The sequence below is a fragment of the Panthera pardus genome, unplaced genomic scaffold (genome assembly GCF_024362965.1).
Source record: "Panthera pardus isolate Hobbes unplaced genomic scaffold, ASM2436296v1 HiC_scaffold_11, whole genome shotgun sequence".
NCBI lineage: Eukaryota > Metazoa > Chordata > Mammalia > Carnivora > Felidae > Panthera > Panthera pardus.
Window position 1 is genome coordinate 29,881,106 of NW_026526666.1, and position 13,371 is coordinate 29,894,476.

General features: G+C 35.6%; 1 protein-coding gene across 25 annotated transcripts in view; it reads left to right on the plus strand.

Annotated features, from left to right (window-relative positions):
* ZNF644 (zinc finger protein 644) overlaps positions 1-13,371 on the plus strand; it is a 104,577-nt gene that overhangs the window by 17,322 nt on the left and 73,884 nt on the right. For 13 of the 25 annotated variants that reach the window (XM_019414110.2, XM_019414114.2, XM_019414125.2 and 10 more), the window contains one exon: positions 13,022-13,082. In XM_019414110.2, the coding sequence (XP_019269655.2) occupies positions 13,039-13,082 (44 nt within the window). In that variant the 5' untranslated portion in view covers positions 13,022-13,038. Of the gene's footprint in view, positions 1-5,533; positions 6,143-8,070; positions 8,225-13,021; positions 13,083-13,371 lie in introns of all 25 variants that reach the window. The other 12 variants (XM_019414112.2, XM_019414118.2, XM_053892710.1 and 9 more) reach the window with 3 other exon arrangements.

The window sequence follows — 13,371 nt, forward strand, 5'->3', positions numbered from 1 at the left end:
TATCTTAAGGTTTTTTTTCTGTTGTTCTTTTTTCCTCTACTGTTACCTTCCTTTGTTCTAAATAGATTATTTTGTAGTACCATTTAAATCCCTTATTAGTTTTTTTTCACTATATATTTTTTCATTGTGGTTGTCCTGGGAATTGCAATTAATAACTTACTTCAATCTAGTTCAGATTAATAGCAACTTAATTTCAATAATATACAAAAATTTTTCTCCTGTATAGCTCCATTTCTTCTCTGTCCTTTGTGCTATTATTCTCATGCAAATTATGTCTCTATATGTCTCTTAAATCAGAAGAAAAAAGTTACACAATTAAAAGTTATTTAATGTTCTATATTTTATATAATATATTTTATGTATATTTTATATTGTATCTTTAATATTTACTTACCTAGCTACCTTTACTGTGCTCATTATTCTTCAGGTGGATTCAAGTTATGGTCTAGCGTCCTTTCATTTCAGCCTTAAGGACACCTTTCAGTATTTCTTGTATATTAGGTCTCCTGGTAACCAGTTCTGTCAGTTTTTGTTTATCTGTGAATGTCTTAATTTCGCCTTCATTTTTTGAAAAGTAGTTAAAGAATTCTGGGTTGATAGTATTACTTTTTCAGTACTTTGAATATGTCTTCCCTTTGCCTTTCTGGCTTCCATGGTTTCTGATGAGAAATTATTAATTTTATGGAGGATCTCTATACATGACAAGTCACTTATCTCTTGGCTGTTTCAGGATTCTTTGGTTTTTTAGTTTATTTATAGTAGTTCATTGAGTTTTTGGATGTTAGGTTAATATTTAGGGAACTTTTCAGTCATTTATTTAGATATTGGTTGTTTTTTTTTTTTTTAATGTTTATTTAGAGAGAGAGAGATAGCAAGTAGGGGAGGAGCAGAGAGAGAGGGAGAGAGAATTCCAAGCAGGCTCCACACTGTCAGTACTGAGCACGACATGGGCTCGAACCCATAAACCATGAGATCATGACCTGAGCCAAAATGAAAAGTCAGACGCTTAACTAACTGAGCCTTTCAGGCACCCCAGATATTTTTTCTGCCCTTTTCACTTCTCTGTCTCTCTCTCTCCCCCTCTTTCCCCCTCTCTCTGGGACTCCCATTATGTGTATGTTGACATGCTTAATGGTGTCCCCCAGGTATCTTAGACTCCTCTTTTTTTTTTTTTAATCTTTGATTTGTTTTTCTTTCTGTTTTCAGAGAAGTTAATCACAATTGACTTATCTTCAGATTCACTGATTTCTTTTTCTGCCTGTTCAAATCTGGTGAAAATTTCTAGTGAAGTTTTAATTTTACTAAAATTTTTTACATTTCAACTCCAGAATTTTTTTTATTCTTTATCATGATATATATCTATTTATATTTTCTATTTGTGGGACATCTATCTCATAACTTTCCTTTGGTTTGTTAGACATAGATTTCCTTTAGTTCTTTGAACATGTTTAAAATAAGCGATTTGTGAATGTGGTTGTTAAGTCTAATGTCTGTGTTTCCTTGAACACTTTATATTGACTGTCTTTGTTTTCCCATGTATATGAACGATTCTTTCTTTTAAGTCTTTTTTTTTTTAAGTGTTACTGTTTTTTTGTTGAAAACTAAATTTTTAATAATGTGGAAGCTTTGATAATCAGATATTCTCCCCTCCCCAGTGTTTGTTGTTATTACTGTTTGTTTCTGTTTGTTTATTCTGAACTAATATAATAAACAAAAGTGAATTGAGTAAAATCTGCTTTCTTTAATATGGGTGACCACTGAAGTCTCTACTCAGTGAGCTTAGTGTTCAACTAATAATTCAACAGAGGTGTCCTTAAATACCTGGAATCAGTGAGTCTCCCAGTTTTTGTTTAGAAGGTCTGTGTGTGTTGGGGCCTTCAGCATTCAGAAGAGAATTTTGTAACTTTGCCTTACTCTTAACTTGCTGCTTGTGTAGAGCTTCTCGTTAGCCAGAGGTGAGTGCTTAGGGCCTTCTCAGTTTTTTCCTGAGCATGTGCACATACGTGTGCTTACATATGACCATCTAGATTCTCAGGAATATTTTGGAACTTTTCGAAGCACCCAGTTTTCTTTTTAAGCTCTTTTGGTTAGCTTATTGTTTGTCTCAAGTGTTATCCACTGCCTTGGTCAGCTGCAATATGAAACAATTGCCTCTGATAGTTTTTGACAAATATCCTTGGGGCAAAGTTTTGTTTTGTTTTGTTTTGTTTTGTTTTGTTTTGTTTTGCATGGAGGGAGCTCTGAGGTCAAATTAAGATAGCTTTGGGAGTGGGGTCTTCCAGGAAACCAGACTGTCAAATAATGACAGTCCTCTGGGAATGTAGTAGTAGAAGCAGTCCACCTTCTTCTGCCCCCCTGATAGAGCTGCCAGGCTGTTAGTTTTCACCAGGTTTGTGGACTGTTGACTTTCAAAGCTACTATAAAGCTGGAGTGGGAGGCTGGGAATAGGGCAAAATAAAAATGCCACAGTTTGCTGGTCTTACTAAAATATAGCTATCTTTCTTGAATAAATTCTCCCCAGATTGCTGCAAGCCTTTGGTTAATTTCTAGTTTGGAAAATGTTGACACTATTTTTGCCAGTGTTCTTCTTGGTTTAATGGAGATGATGCTTTTCAAATGTCCTTATTTTGATATTTTTGCTTATGTCTTACTGTTGAGTTTTGAGAGTTCTGTATTCTGTTTTAGATGGCAGTCTTTTGTTATTGTAGTTTACAAATACTTTCTCCAACTCTGTCACTTTTTAATCATCTTAACAGGATCTTTCGAAGGGTAAAAGATTTTTGTTTTGATGAAGTCCAGTTTATCAAGTTTTTTCTTTTGTGGATCATGCTTTTGGTGTTATTTCTAAGAACTCTTTTTCTAGGTCTAGATCCTGATGATTTTTCTGTCTTCTACAGGATTAATAGTTTTTCATTTTATGTTTAAATCTATAATCCATTTTGAGTTAATATTGGTATAGAGTGTAAGATTTAAGTTGGTATCCTCTTTTTTCTTCTGTCTGTATATTCAGTTGCTCTAGCACCAACTGTTGAAAAGACATTTTTTTCTCTGTTGAATTGCTTTTACACTTTTGTGAAAAATTCAGCTAGCCATCCTCAATAGGGCTTTGAGGAGGTTTTAGAAAATATAGAAGGAATACAGGGAGTTAATTCATTTTCTCATGTAAGGTTCGGTCAGATCCAAAGTGAAAAATCCACATACAAGTATAACTACATTGTTTAGAAATCAGGGGTAGGGGAGGGATGGTTAGAGAAGGGGTGGTGGGTAGTCTTGATTTTCATAACAAGCTTTAATTGAAATCTTAAAATAATGTATTTGTATAATTTTAATTAAAGTAGAAACAAAATACTCTAGTATAATGCCAATGCTTTACTCAGGGGAAAAGTCAAAGCCTTAAATGTCTATATTTTTAATATTGTAATGTTTTTAATGTGGAAAAAAATACTCAGAATAACACATGGTAAAAATGTACAACTTTAGAATTCAGAAGTGCATACCTTCTTAACCCCTAGTCAAGAATTTAACACATTGCCACTCCTTCCACTCTGTTCCCTCCCAATCAGCCTCCCCTTTGTCTTTGGGAGGCTACCATCCCACCTTTTATGTAGTCGCTTTTTTGTTTTATATTTTTATTACTTAAAAATACATTTTTAAGGTATATATTTTTTCCTATTAATGAAATTTGCATAATTGGATCTTGGCTTTTTTCAGCATTATTTGTGAGTCATTTATATTTTCACATAAAATTGTAGTTCATTCAGTTTCATTGCTTTACAGGCATACCTCATTTTATCACACTTTGTTGAGCCTTGCAAGTGCTTTTTTTTATTTATTTATTTTACAAATTTCAGGTTTGTGGCAACCCTGTATCTGCAAGTCTGTCAGCACCAGTTTTCCAACAGCATTTGCTTTGCGTCATGTTTTTGTGTCACATTTTGGTAATTCTCACAACATTTCACACATTTTATTGCTATATTTCTTACGATGATCTGTGACCAGTTATTGTTGATGTCACTACTATAATTGCTTTGGGGTGCCAGAAACCACCATGGCATGGTAAACTTAATAAATGTTGGTTGTGTTCTGATTGCTCCACTGACTGGCTGCCTGTTCCCGTTTCTCTTCCTTTATTTGAGCCTTCCTATTCCCTGAGACACAATATTGAAAATAGGCCAGTTAATAATCCTACAATGGCTTCTAAGTTTTTAAGTGAAAGGAAGAGTTGCACGTCTCTCACTTTAACTCAGAACCTGGAAATGATTAGGCTTAGTAAGGAAGGCATGTCAAAAGCTGAGATAGACTGAAAGCTAGGCCTCTTTGTCAGTTAATGTGTGAATGCACAGGAAAAGTTCTTGAAAGAAATTAAAAGTGCTACATCAGTGAACACATGAATAATGAGAAAATGAAACAGCCTTATTGCTGATATGGTTGAAAGTTTTAGTGGTTTGGATAGAAGATCAAATCAGCCACAACATTCCCTTAAGCCAAAGCCTTATCCAGAGCAAGGCCCTTCAGGGGAGATAGCTCAGGGATAGAGCATTTAATTACAGAGCAAATCCCTCTCTTCAATTCTGGAAAGGCTGAGAGGTGAAAGGCTGCAGAAAAAACTGTTTGGAGCTAGCAGATTTTGGTTTGTGAGGTTTAAAGAAAGAAGCCTTCTTTAGAACATAAAAGTGCAAGGTGAAGCAGCAAGCGCCGATATAGAAGCTGCAGCAAGTTATTCAGAAGATATCTAGGTAAGGTAATTAACAAAGGTGGCTACACTAAACGACAGATTGTCATTATTGACAAAGCAGCCTTCTAGTGGAAGAAGATGCCATCTAGGGCTTGCATAGCTAGAGAGGAAAAGCCATTACCTGGCTTCAAAACGTCGAAGAACTGGCTGACTTGTTGGGGGCTAATGCAGCTGGTGAAACCAGTGCTCATTTATTATTCTAAAAATCGTAAGGCCCTTAAGAATTACATACATCTACTCTGCCTGTGCTCTATAAATGCAATAACAAAGCATGGTTGAGAGCACATCTTTTTATAACATGTTTCATTGACTATGTTAAGCCTACTGTTTGACCTACTCCTAGGAAAAAAGATTTCTTTGTAAATATTACTGACAATACACCTGGTCAAGAGCTCTGACAAAGATGTGTAATGAGGTGAATGTTGTTTTCATGTTTGTTAACACAACATCCATTGTGCAGCCCATGGATCAAGGAGTAATTTCAAGTCTTGTTTAAAAAGTGCATTTTGTAAGACTGTAGATGCCATAGTGATTCCAAAGATAGATCTGAACAAAGTAAATTGAAAACCTAGATTCAGGGGCGCTGGGGTAGCTCAGTCAATTGAGCATACGACTCTTGATTTCAACACAGGTCATGATCCCAGGGTCATGGAATCGGGCCCTGCATTGGGCTCTGCACTGAGCCTGTAGCCTGCTTAAGATTCTGTCTTTCCCTCTGCACCTCTCCCCTGCTTGCGTGCGTACTCTCTCTTATCTGTCTCTAAAATAAAAAAATAAAACCTGGATTCACCATTTTAGATGCCATTAAGAACATTCATAATTCATGAGAAGCGGTCATAATAACAACATGGACAGCAATTTGGAAGAAGCTGAATTCAACCCTCATGGATGACTTGGAGAGAGGTTCATGACTTCAGTGGAGAAAGTAACTTCAGGTGTGGTGGAAATAGCAAGACAACTAGAAGTGGAGCCTGAAGGTGTGACTGAATGGCTGCAATCTCATGATAAAGCTTGAACAGGTGAAGAGTTGCTTCATAGGGATGAGCAAAGAAAGTGCTTTTTAAAGATGCACTCCAGTCCTGGTGAAGATGCTGTGCAGATTGTTGAAATGACAACAAAGGATTTACATACTATATAAACTTGATAAAGCAACAGCGGGGTTTGAGAGGACTGGCTCCAATTTTCAAAGAAATTTTACTGTGGCTAAATTGTTTTCAAACAGCATCACTTGCTACAGAGAAATAGTTCATGAAAGGAAGACTCATTTGATGTGGCAAACTTGTCTTATTTTAAGAAATTGCCGCAGCCACCCAACCTTCAGTAGCCACCACCCTAATCAGTCAGCATCTATCAACTCTGAGGCAAGACCAGCAAAAAGATTATGACTCATTGATAACTCAGAAAATGGTTAGTATTTTTTAGCAATAAAATATTAAAAATATAATAATATAATATAAAATTAAGGTATGTACTTTTTTTAGACATAATGCTATTGCACACTTAATAGACTATAGTATAGTGTATACATAACTTTTATATGTACTGGGAAACCAAAAAATCATTTTACTCACTTTACTATTTTGCTTTATTGTGATGGTCTGGAACTGAACCCATGCTGCTTGTCAGGTGTGCCTGTATAGTACAGTACATTATATGAATATCCTACAATTTATCCATTTTGTTATTTGTGGAAACTTGGATTGTTTCTACTTTTTAGGCTTTTTAGGCTTTTATGGATAATGCTGCTATGTATTTACTTGTGCATGTCTCCTCGTGTACTCATGCACACATTTATATTGAGTAAATATCCAGGAGTTTAATAGCTTGGTTTTAGGGTACATTTATGTTTAATGTCAGAAGATACTAACGTTTTTTCCAAAGTGTTTTGTAACAATTTACAATCTCATCAACACTTTTGCATTTCAATTTTACCAACACTTTATATTGTTAATCTTTAATTTTAGTCATTTTAGAGAGTGTGTAGTGGTTTTAGTTCCCATTTGCCAGTTTCCAAATGTATCAATTGACTCCCCTTTTTTTCCTGAGTATGGATCACAATCTCCTCTTTGTGTAGGATATAATTTTGCTTGAAAACTGGACATTATATTAACATGTTTTAGTGACTCCAGTTTCTGTTGGTGTTTTTCTGAGATTTGTTGGGTGAGGTTTATAGTCTGGTTTTGATGCTTGCCCTGTGGTTTTCTTCTAGGGATTCCACTAGTTTTCATCTGTTCTCCTGGGCTGTGGTTCTGTCCTCTGGCACTTCAGCCTTGTAAGGCTTCACCTTCTTGTTGCCCAAATGGTGCACACTTGAGAAATGCGCTCTGTTGAAAAAGCATCAGTAGTACAGCTCTGTTTTTCAAGTGTAAAAATACTGGCCTCTGCCAGATTTTTTTCCCTTGACCCCTGCAGTTCTCTTTACATACTTCGTTCATCAGTCATCTGGTGATTTAGCAAAGTTTATGCTGATAATTTTTTCACTACTTCTCTGGTTCTCTCACTGCTAGTTCTCTCACTTAAATTTCTATTTCTATTTTCAGCTGCTTCTCCAGGCCTAAAATCTGATAATAATTCTGTATTATCTTTTTCCAGAGATAATTTTTGTTTGCTTGTGCCTCACCTGGGGTGACCAGCAATCTGGGATTACTTTATTTAAATTTTAGGGATTGAGTTTGTTTTGTTTGTTTGTTTGTTTGTTTTTGTTTTAATTTGCTCAACTAAAGTCTTTAGGTAGGGCTGCAGTACATGCAAGGACTTGTTTACTTCTGGCTCACTAGAGTTTAGTCCTTTGGAGTCTCAGTTTAATAGCAGGCAGTATTCAGTATGGCTCCCACCATTTCTGAACCTTGCATTCCTGTTTTGGTCCCCTTAGCTCTAAAACAATGTCAGAAATTATGATCAGTTTCTCAGCTGCCTCATCTGTATTGGTAAAAACCCCCAAGGCAAAGAAACATCCTTGGATGCTGGGTTTGTATCAGTAGGTTTCCATCCCATCTTGGATCTTGGCCAGGTCATTCTTTACTGTTGTGTTAACTTTTTGGTGCCTTCAGATTGATAGTTTTTTAAATATTTTGTTCAGTTTCTCTAGTAGGTACTTCAGTAGGAGGATTGATAAGTTATTTACTATTCTGCTATTACTACAGTTATTTCGAGAATGTTTGGATTGATGGGTGCATATAATGTCATTGTGGTAATGATTAAAGCTTTTGGCTTGGGTTTTTTCTATGGTCGCTTCATTACTAAGTATGTTGTGATGTGGCAGAGATGCTGCTGGCTGCTCTGACATACATAATTCTCATGGCTGTTATTTCCACTGAAGAGTGTATCTTTCCTAGTACTTGGAAACATCCTGGGAAGGATTCCCAATTTCCCACACTGGCCTGCCTCCTCATCTATGAACAAATTGCTGTGGCTGCCTGAGGAATTCTCATCAGCCTGGATGCCACTTGTTCATCCCTCAGTCCGGAGGCCTATGGTGCCACTTTAACAGTTGAGTGAACAGTGTTTTATTAATGGGCAGTCAGGGTGCCATTAACATAAATCGGAAAAAGGATGTTAGGTAAGATAGCAGATTGCTCGTTAATAGTTTTCATAGATCATTTTGGAGGACCCTGAAAATTTTCATTATATGGTTATATCTAGTAAAGCTGTCTAGCAACAGAATTTCACAAAAAATAATAGTTGACTGGTAACATTACTTGTAAAAAGGATTTTGCTCAGTTTATATGTCTCTTGAAATTGACAAACTCACAAGATGTTTTGTAGAGTCACTGCTAATAAAAGAGTAAAAGAGACTTTTATGTCTCTTTTTTCCTTGCCTTCAAAAATTGAGGTCAATTGTTAATCTAAAATAACTCTTCTAGCGACTCCTGGGTGGCTCAGTTGGTTGAGTGTTCAACTTCGGTTCAAGTCATGATCTCACAGTTCGTGAGTTTAAGCCCCTGTTCAGATTCTGTGTCTTCCTCTCTCTCGGCCCCTCACCCACTCATGCTCTGTCTCTCTCAAAAATAAACATTAAAATTTTTTTTAAATGCTTAAGAAAAATAAAAACCCTTCTAGGGATAAGAATAATTTAATTTGGTTTCTTTAGGATTGAGTTGTATCAGTGTGCTGTTACTGTGTAATAGACTACAGTAAAACCTTGGTTTGTGAGGATAATTTGTTCTGGAAATGCTTATAATCCAAAGCACTTGTATAGCAAAGCAAATTCAAGAACCATTGGCTCAGTTGTGATCATGTGATATTCGGTGTCACCTACTACTCAAATTGCAAGACATCACTTGTTTTAAAATTTATTAGAAATGTTTGCTGGTCTTGCAGAACACTCACAGACCAAGTTACTTGCAATTCAGGGTTTTACTTGTACTCTAAAACTTGGTGGTTTAAGACAAACCTTTATTGTTAAAACAAGTCTGTAAGTCAGGTGGGCAGTATTTCTGGTCTTGCCTGGACTCATTTATGAGTCTGCATTCAGCAGCAGGTCAGGAAGGTGGCGTTGGTGCTCTTGACTGAGTTCCCTAGGGTGGCCTGTGGTGGGACATTTGGTCTGTCCTGTTATCCTCCAGCAGATTAGAGTAGGCTTGTTCTCATGATGGTAGCAGGATTCTAAGAAGAACCATGCAAGGTCTCCTGAGGTCTAGCTCAGAATTTGTGAACTGACGTCTGTTACATTCTATTGATCTTCCTCATAAGGAAGCCTAGATTTAAGGGTAGGGGAAAACACTCTACCTCTTGATGGGAGAAACTGCAAAGCCTCATTGTCAAATGCATGAATAATGGGGAAGTGTAGAATTGGAGCTGTTTTTGCAGACAGATTTTTGATTCATGATGTAAAATTAATATTCTGTATTTGTTTAGTTCCAGGTTGACCTTTATTATATTTCAGGAGGAATTGTGTTTGGGTATAGAAGTTTAGGCAAGTATAAATTAAATATGTCAATCTGTTCAGAGGTCCAGATGATTCTAGTTACGTATGTTTCATTGAATATATCTAATGACATTCTGGAAGCATCGTTCATGCATTGAATTACCAAAATTGTAGTACCAGTTGTAGATGTTGAAAGAGGATTTATTTTCACCTCTACTCTTTTTTGGTTATAAATGACAATATTCTTTTTGTATTCATTATTATTACTCTAACTTCTTTAATTAGAGATTTCATTGTTTTCCCAAGTTTATTAATATTTGTATATTGTGATCTTATAATCCGTTTTATTGAAGTGTAATTGGTATGTAATAAATCATGTTTTATGTGTACAATTTGAATACATTTCGTATCTGTGTGTACCCATGAAATCATCACCACAATGAAGATTATAAACTTATCCTTTACCCTCAAACTTTACTTGTGCCCCTTTTAATCCTTTCATATTTATTGCTCCTCCCTTATGCAGTATATAATCTTTTTGTCTATATTTTTTTCAGTCAGCATAATTTTCAAATTCATATACATTGCATGTGTCATTAATTCACTCCTACTTATTCCATTGTAAAACTGTAAGGGTTCACATGTTGGTGGACAATTTTTCCTTCAATTTTTGGCTGTTACAAATAAAGGTGAACGTTTGTAAGTTTTTATATGAGCATATGCTTTCATTTCTTTGGGTAGATACCTAGAAGTGGAATGACTGGATTATACGTGTAGTAGTTGTATATTTGACACTTTAAGAAATGGTGAAACTTTCTACAAAGTTCTCTTTCAATTCTGGTGGCTACTGACATTCCTGACTGTGGCTGCAATCTTCAAAGCCAGTGTTTCAAATCTCTACTCTGTCTTCACCTTCTCTTTGTATAGTCACATTTCCCTGTCTCCTCTCTTTCAGGAATATATGTGACTGTACTTAGGGCCCACCCAGATAATCCAGGGTATTCTCTCCATCTCAAATTTTTAACTAATTACATCTGTAAAGACTTTTCTTTTGGGAGGAGCGGTCATACAAGGTAATATTCACAGGTACTAGGATGTGCATTCTCTTTTGCAGGGCCATTGTTTTTCATCCTTTCACACTCAGCAACTCCTAGTGGACTTTTAGTCCTCTCACTTTGATTTATAGTTTAGTTTGCAATAGGTCACAGTATCCAGTTCTGGGTAGGTAAAGATTGGTGGTAGTGGATGGCAGAGAGAATATTCTTGTCTCTTCTAGACATTATGTAGAAAACTCCAGGCCTGTGATTCTCAGTTGTGGCCCTGGAAATAGCAGCATGATCTTAGGAACTTACTAGAAATGCAAATTATTAGGCTCCAACTTAGAACTACTGAATCAGGAGCTCTGAGGGTGGGGGCTGGCAGTCTGTATAACATGCTCTCTAGGTGATTCTGATGTATGCTGAAGTTTGTGAACCACCTTTCTAGTTTATTGACATTATTAGTATTAAAACCATATTCACCTTCTTCTCCAACTCTTTTTTGCTTAAGTCCAATACTTTAATTAGTCCGGGAATTATAGTCCACAAACTTTGTTTTCAGTAGGGATGCAAACATTTAGAACCAAAATCTTGGTACTGATGATCAGTGAAATTAATTAATTTACTCTATAGAAGTTTGCATTGGTCTGATTTTTGTCAGTTGTATCTTACTTAGATGTAGTTATTTCATAAAGTAATATTACTGTATTCAGAAGTGATATGAACTTTTTTTCTCTAGTCCTGGAAATGTGAATTAAACTCATTAGCCTGAATTTTACTTATTTCCCTATGTACATTTTGGGATACAACACAAAATTTCTTATCTTTCATTCAGCCTACATTGTTGTACTTTTACCACGTACCATCCAGTGAAAATGCTGAAATAAGCTGAATGACTTCTTGGCCTCAGTGTGTCCACACTGTAGTTCAGAAAAACACACAAGTAAACAATTGATACAGAGCTATCACCAGTTGTTAATAGCAATTGAGAAACACAACATCGCTGAAGAAATTAGAGAAGGATCTTTCGGGATAACTAATATTCAAACTAATATTTGAATATTGCAAAACTAGTAAAAAATATGTTAGCAAAGTTAGAGACAGTAAGTGTAGTTTGCCATGTTAAAAAGCATGAAAGTTGAGTGTGCGTGGGAGCTGTTCTGGGAGTTGAAGGGGTTTAGTATTAGAAACCTGGAGTGAATGGGAGAGTAAAGATTGGGGATAAATCGATAAGGATGAGATCATTGATGAGTAGTGTTGAAGGACTTGAAGCATAGATGTGACATCTTCAGGATAGCTGTTTGAAAATGAGGACTTATATGATTCTGAGAAGGATGAATTTGAGATGATAGTCTGGAAACAGAGTAGTTACAGTAATCTAGGTGGGAATGGCAGTAGGTATGGTGGTGCCATTTTTGGGGAATAAGAATTTAAAAGAGTAACAAGCTTGTTTCAGATAAGGAGAGGAGATGTGTAGAGTACAGAATAAGACATACTGAGTTTTCAGAATTTGTGAAATGTGAAAAATTAGAGGTAGGTAATTTTTCAAGTATAAGGGAATGTTGGGGTGGCGGTCACATTATGCTAGATTGTAGGTTAAATTGAGGAAGTAGGAGAGTATCAGTATATACTGCCTTCTAGAATAATGGCCCATGGCATTTAGCAAATAATCGTTGTTAGTCATTATTACAGTTATTATTAGTGTATACTTTTATGCCATCTCATACTGTATTTTTATCTTCAGCTTTTTGGTGTACTTTTTGGCATGTATGTAATAGTATTAGACAAACATCTAGATAGAAGTGTGTGTTTTAACAAATACTGATTTTAATTATTGCTATACTATTAAAATTAATCAAAATAAGTTATTGTAAATCTTTAAAAAATTTTATTTATGGTTTATTTATTTTTGAGAGAGAGAGAGACAGACAGACAGACAGAGTGTGAGCAGGGGAGGGGCAGAGAGAGAGAGAGGGTGACACAGAATCCAAAGCAGGCTCCAGGCTCTGAGCTGTCAGCCCAGAGCCCCATGCAGGGCTCGAACTCACGGATTGCAAGATCATCACATGAGTTGAAGTCGGATGCTTAACCAACTGAGCCACCCAGGTGCCCCATATTGTAAATCTTTTTTAAAGATAACTAGAAAGATTAAGTTTCTCATTTGAATATATCTCAGTTCATCAAAAAGGTAGTATTTAGCAAGTTTCCTAAAAGTTTAAAATGATCGTGTTTTAGTTGAATGACTTTTTCAGATAGATGTTATATAAAGAAAATAATTAGATTTGCAGTTTTTAATTTAAAACAATAAGGGTGTCATAGAAATGTACTTATTTCTATCTGAAGCAGAAAACTAAATGATGGTCTTTGCATGTATTTTTTCAGGTTTGAGTTAATTTCGAATGAGATTGTTTTTGCAACGAGATGTTAATAAGACAAAATCTAGGTAAGTAGAAGACTTTGTTAAGTGTTACGTATCAAAGTAGGAATAATACAAAAAAACTTATGTTTTAAAAATGTGTCTTTAAGTTCAGAATTAATGAGTTTTTCAATAAAATTTTGAAATATGAAGAACTGACTTTTTGATGTACTTGCTCCAGTTGATTTGGTGGAAGTAACAGTAGAGCTATGAAATTGTGGAACTAAATTCTTCATTTTCCTTCTTTTATGTTGAGTTTAATGCAGTTTCCAGTGACTATTAAACATAGAAAATTGAGTTGGCATTTGGTTTAGCT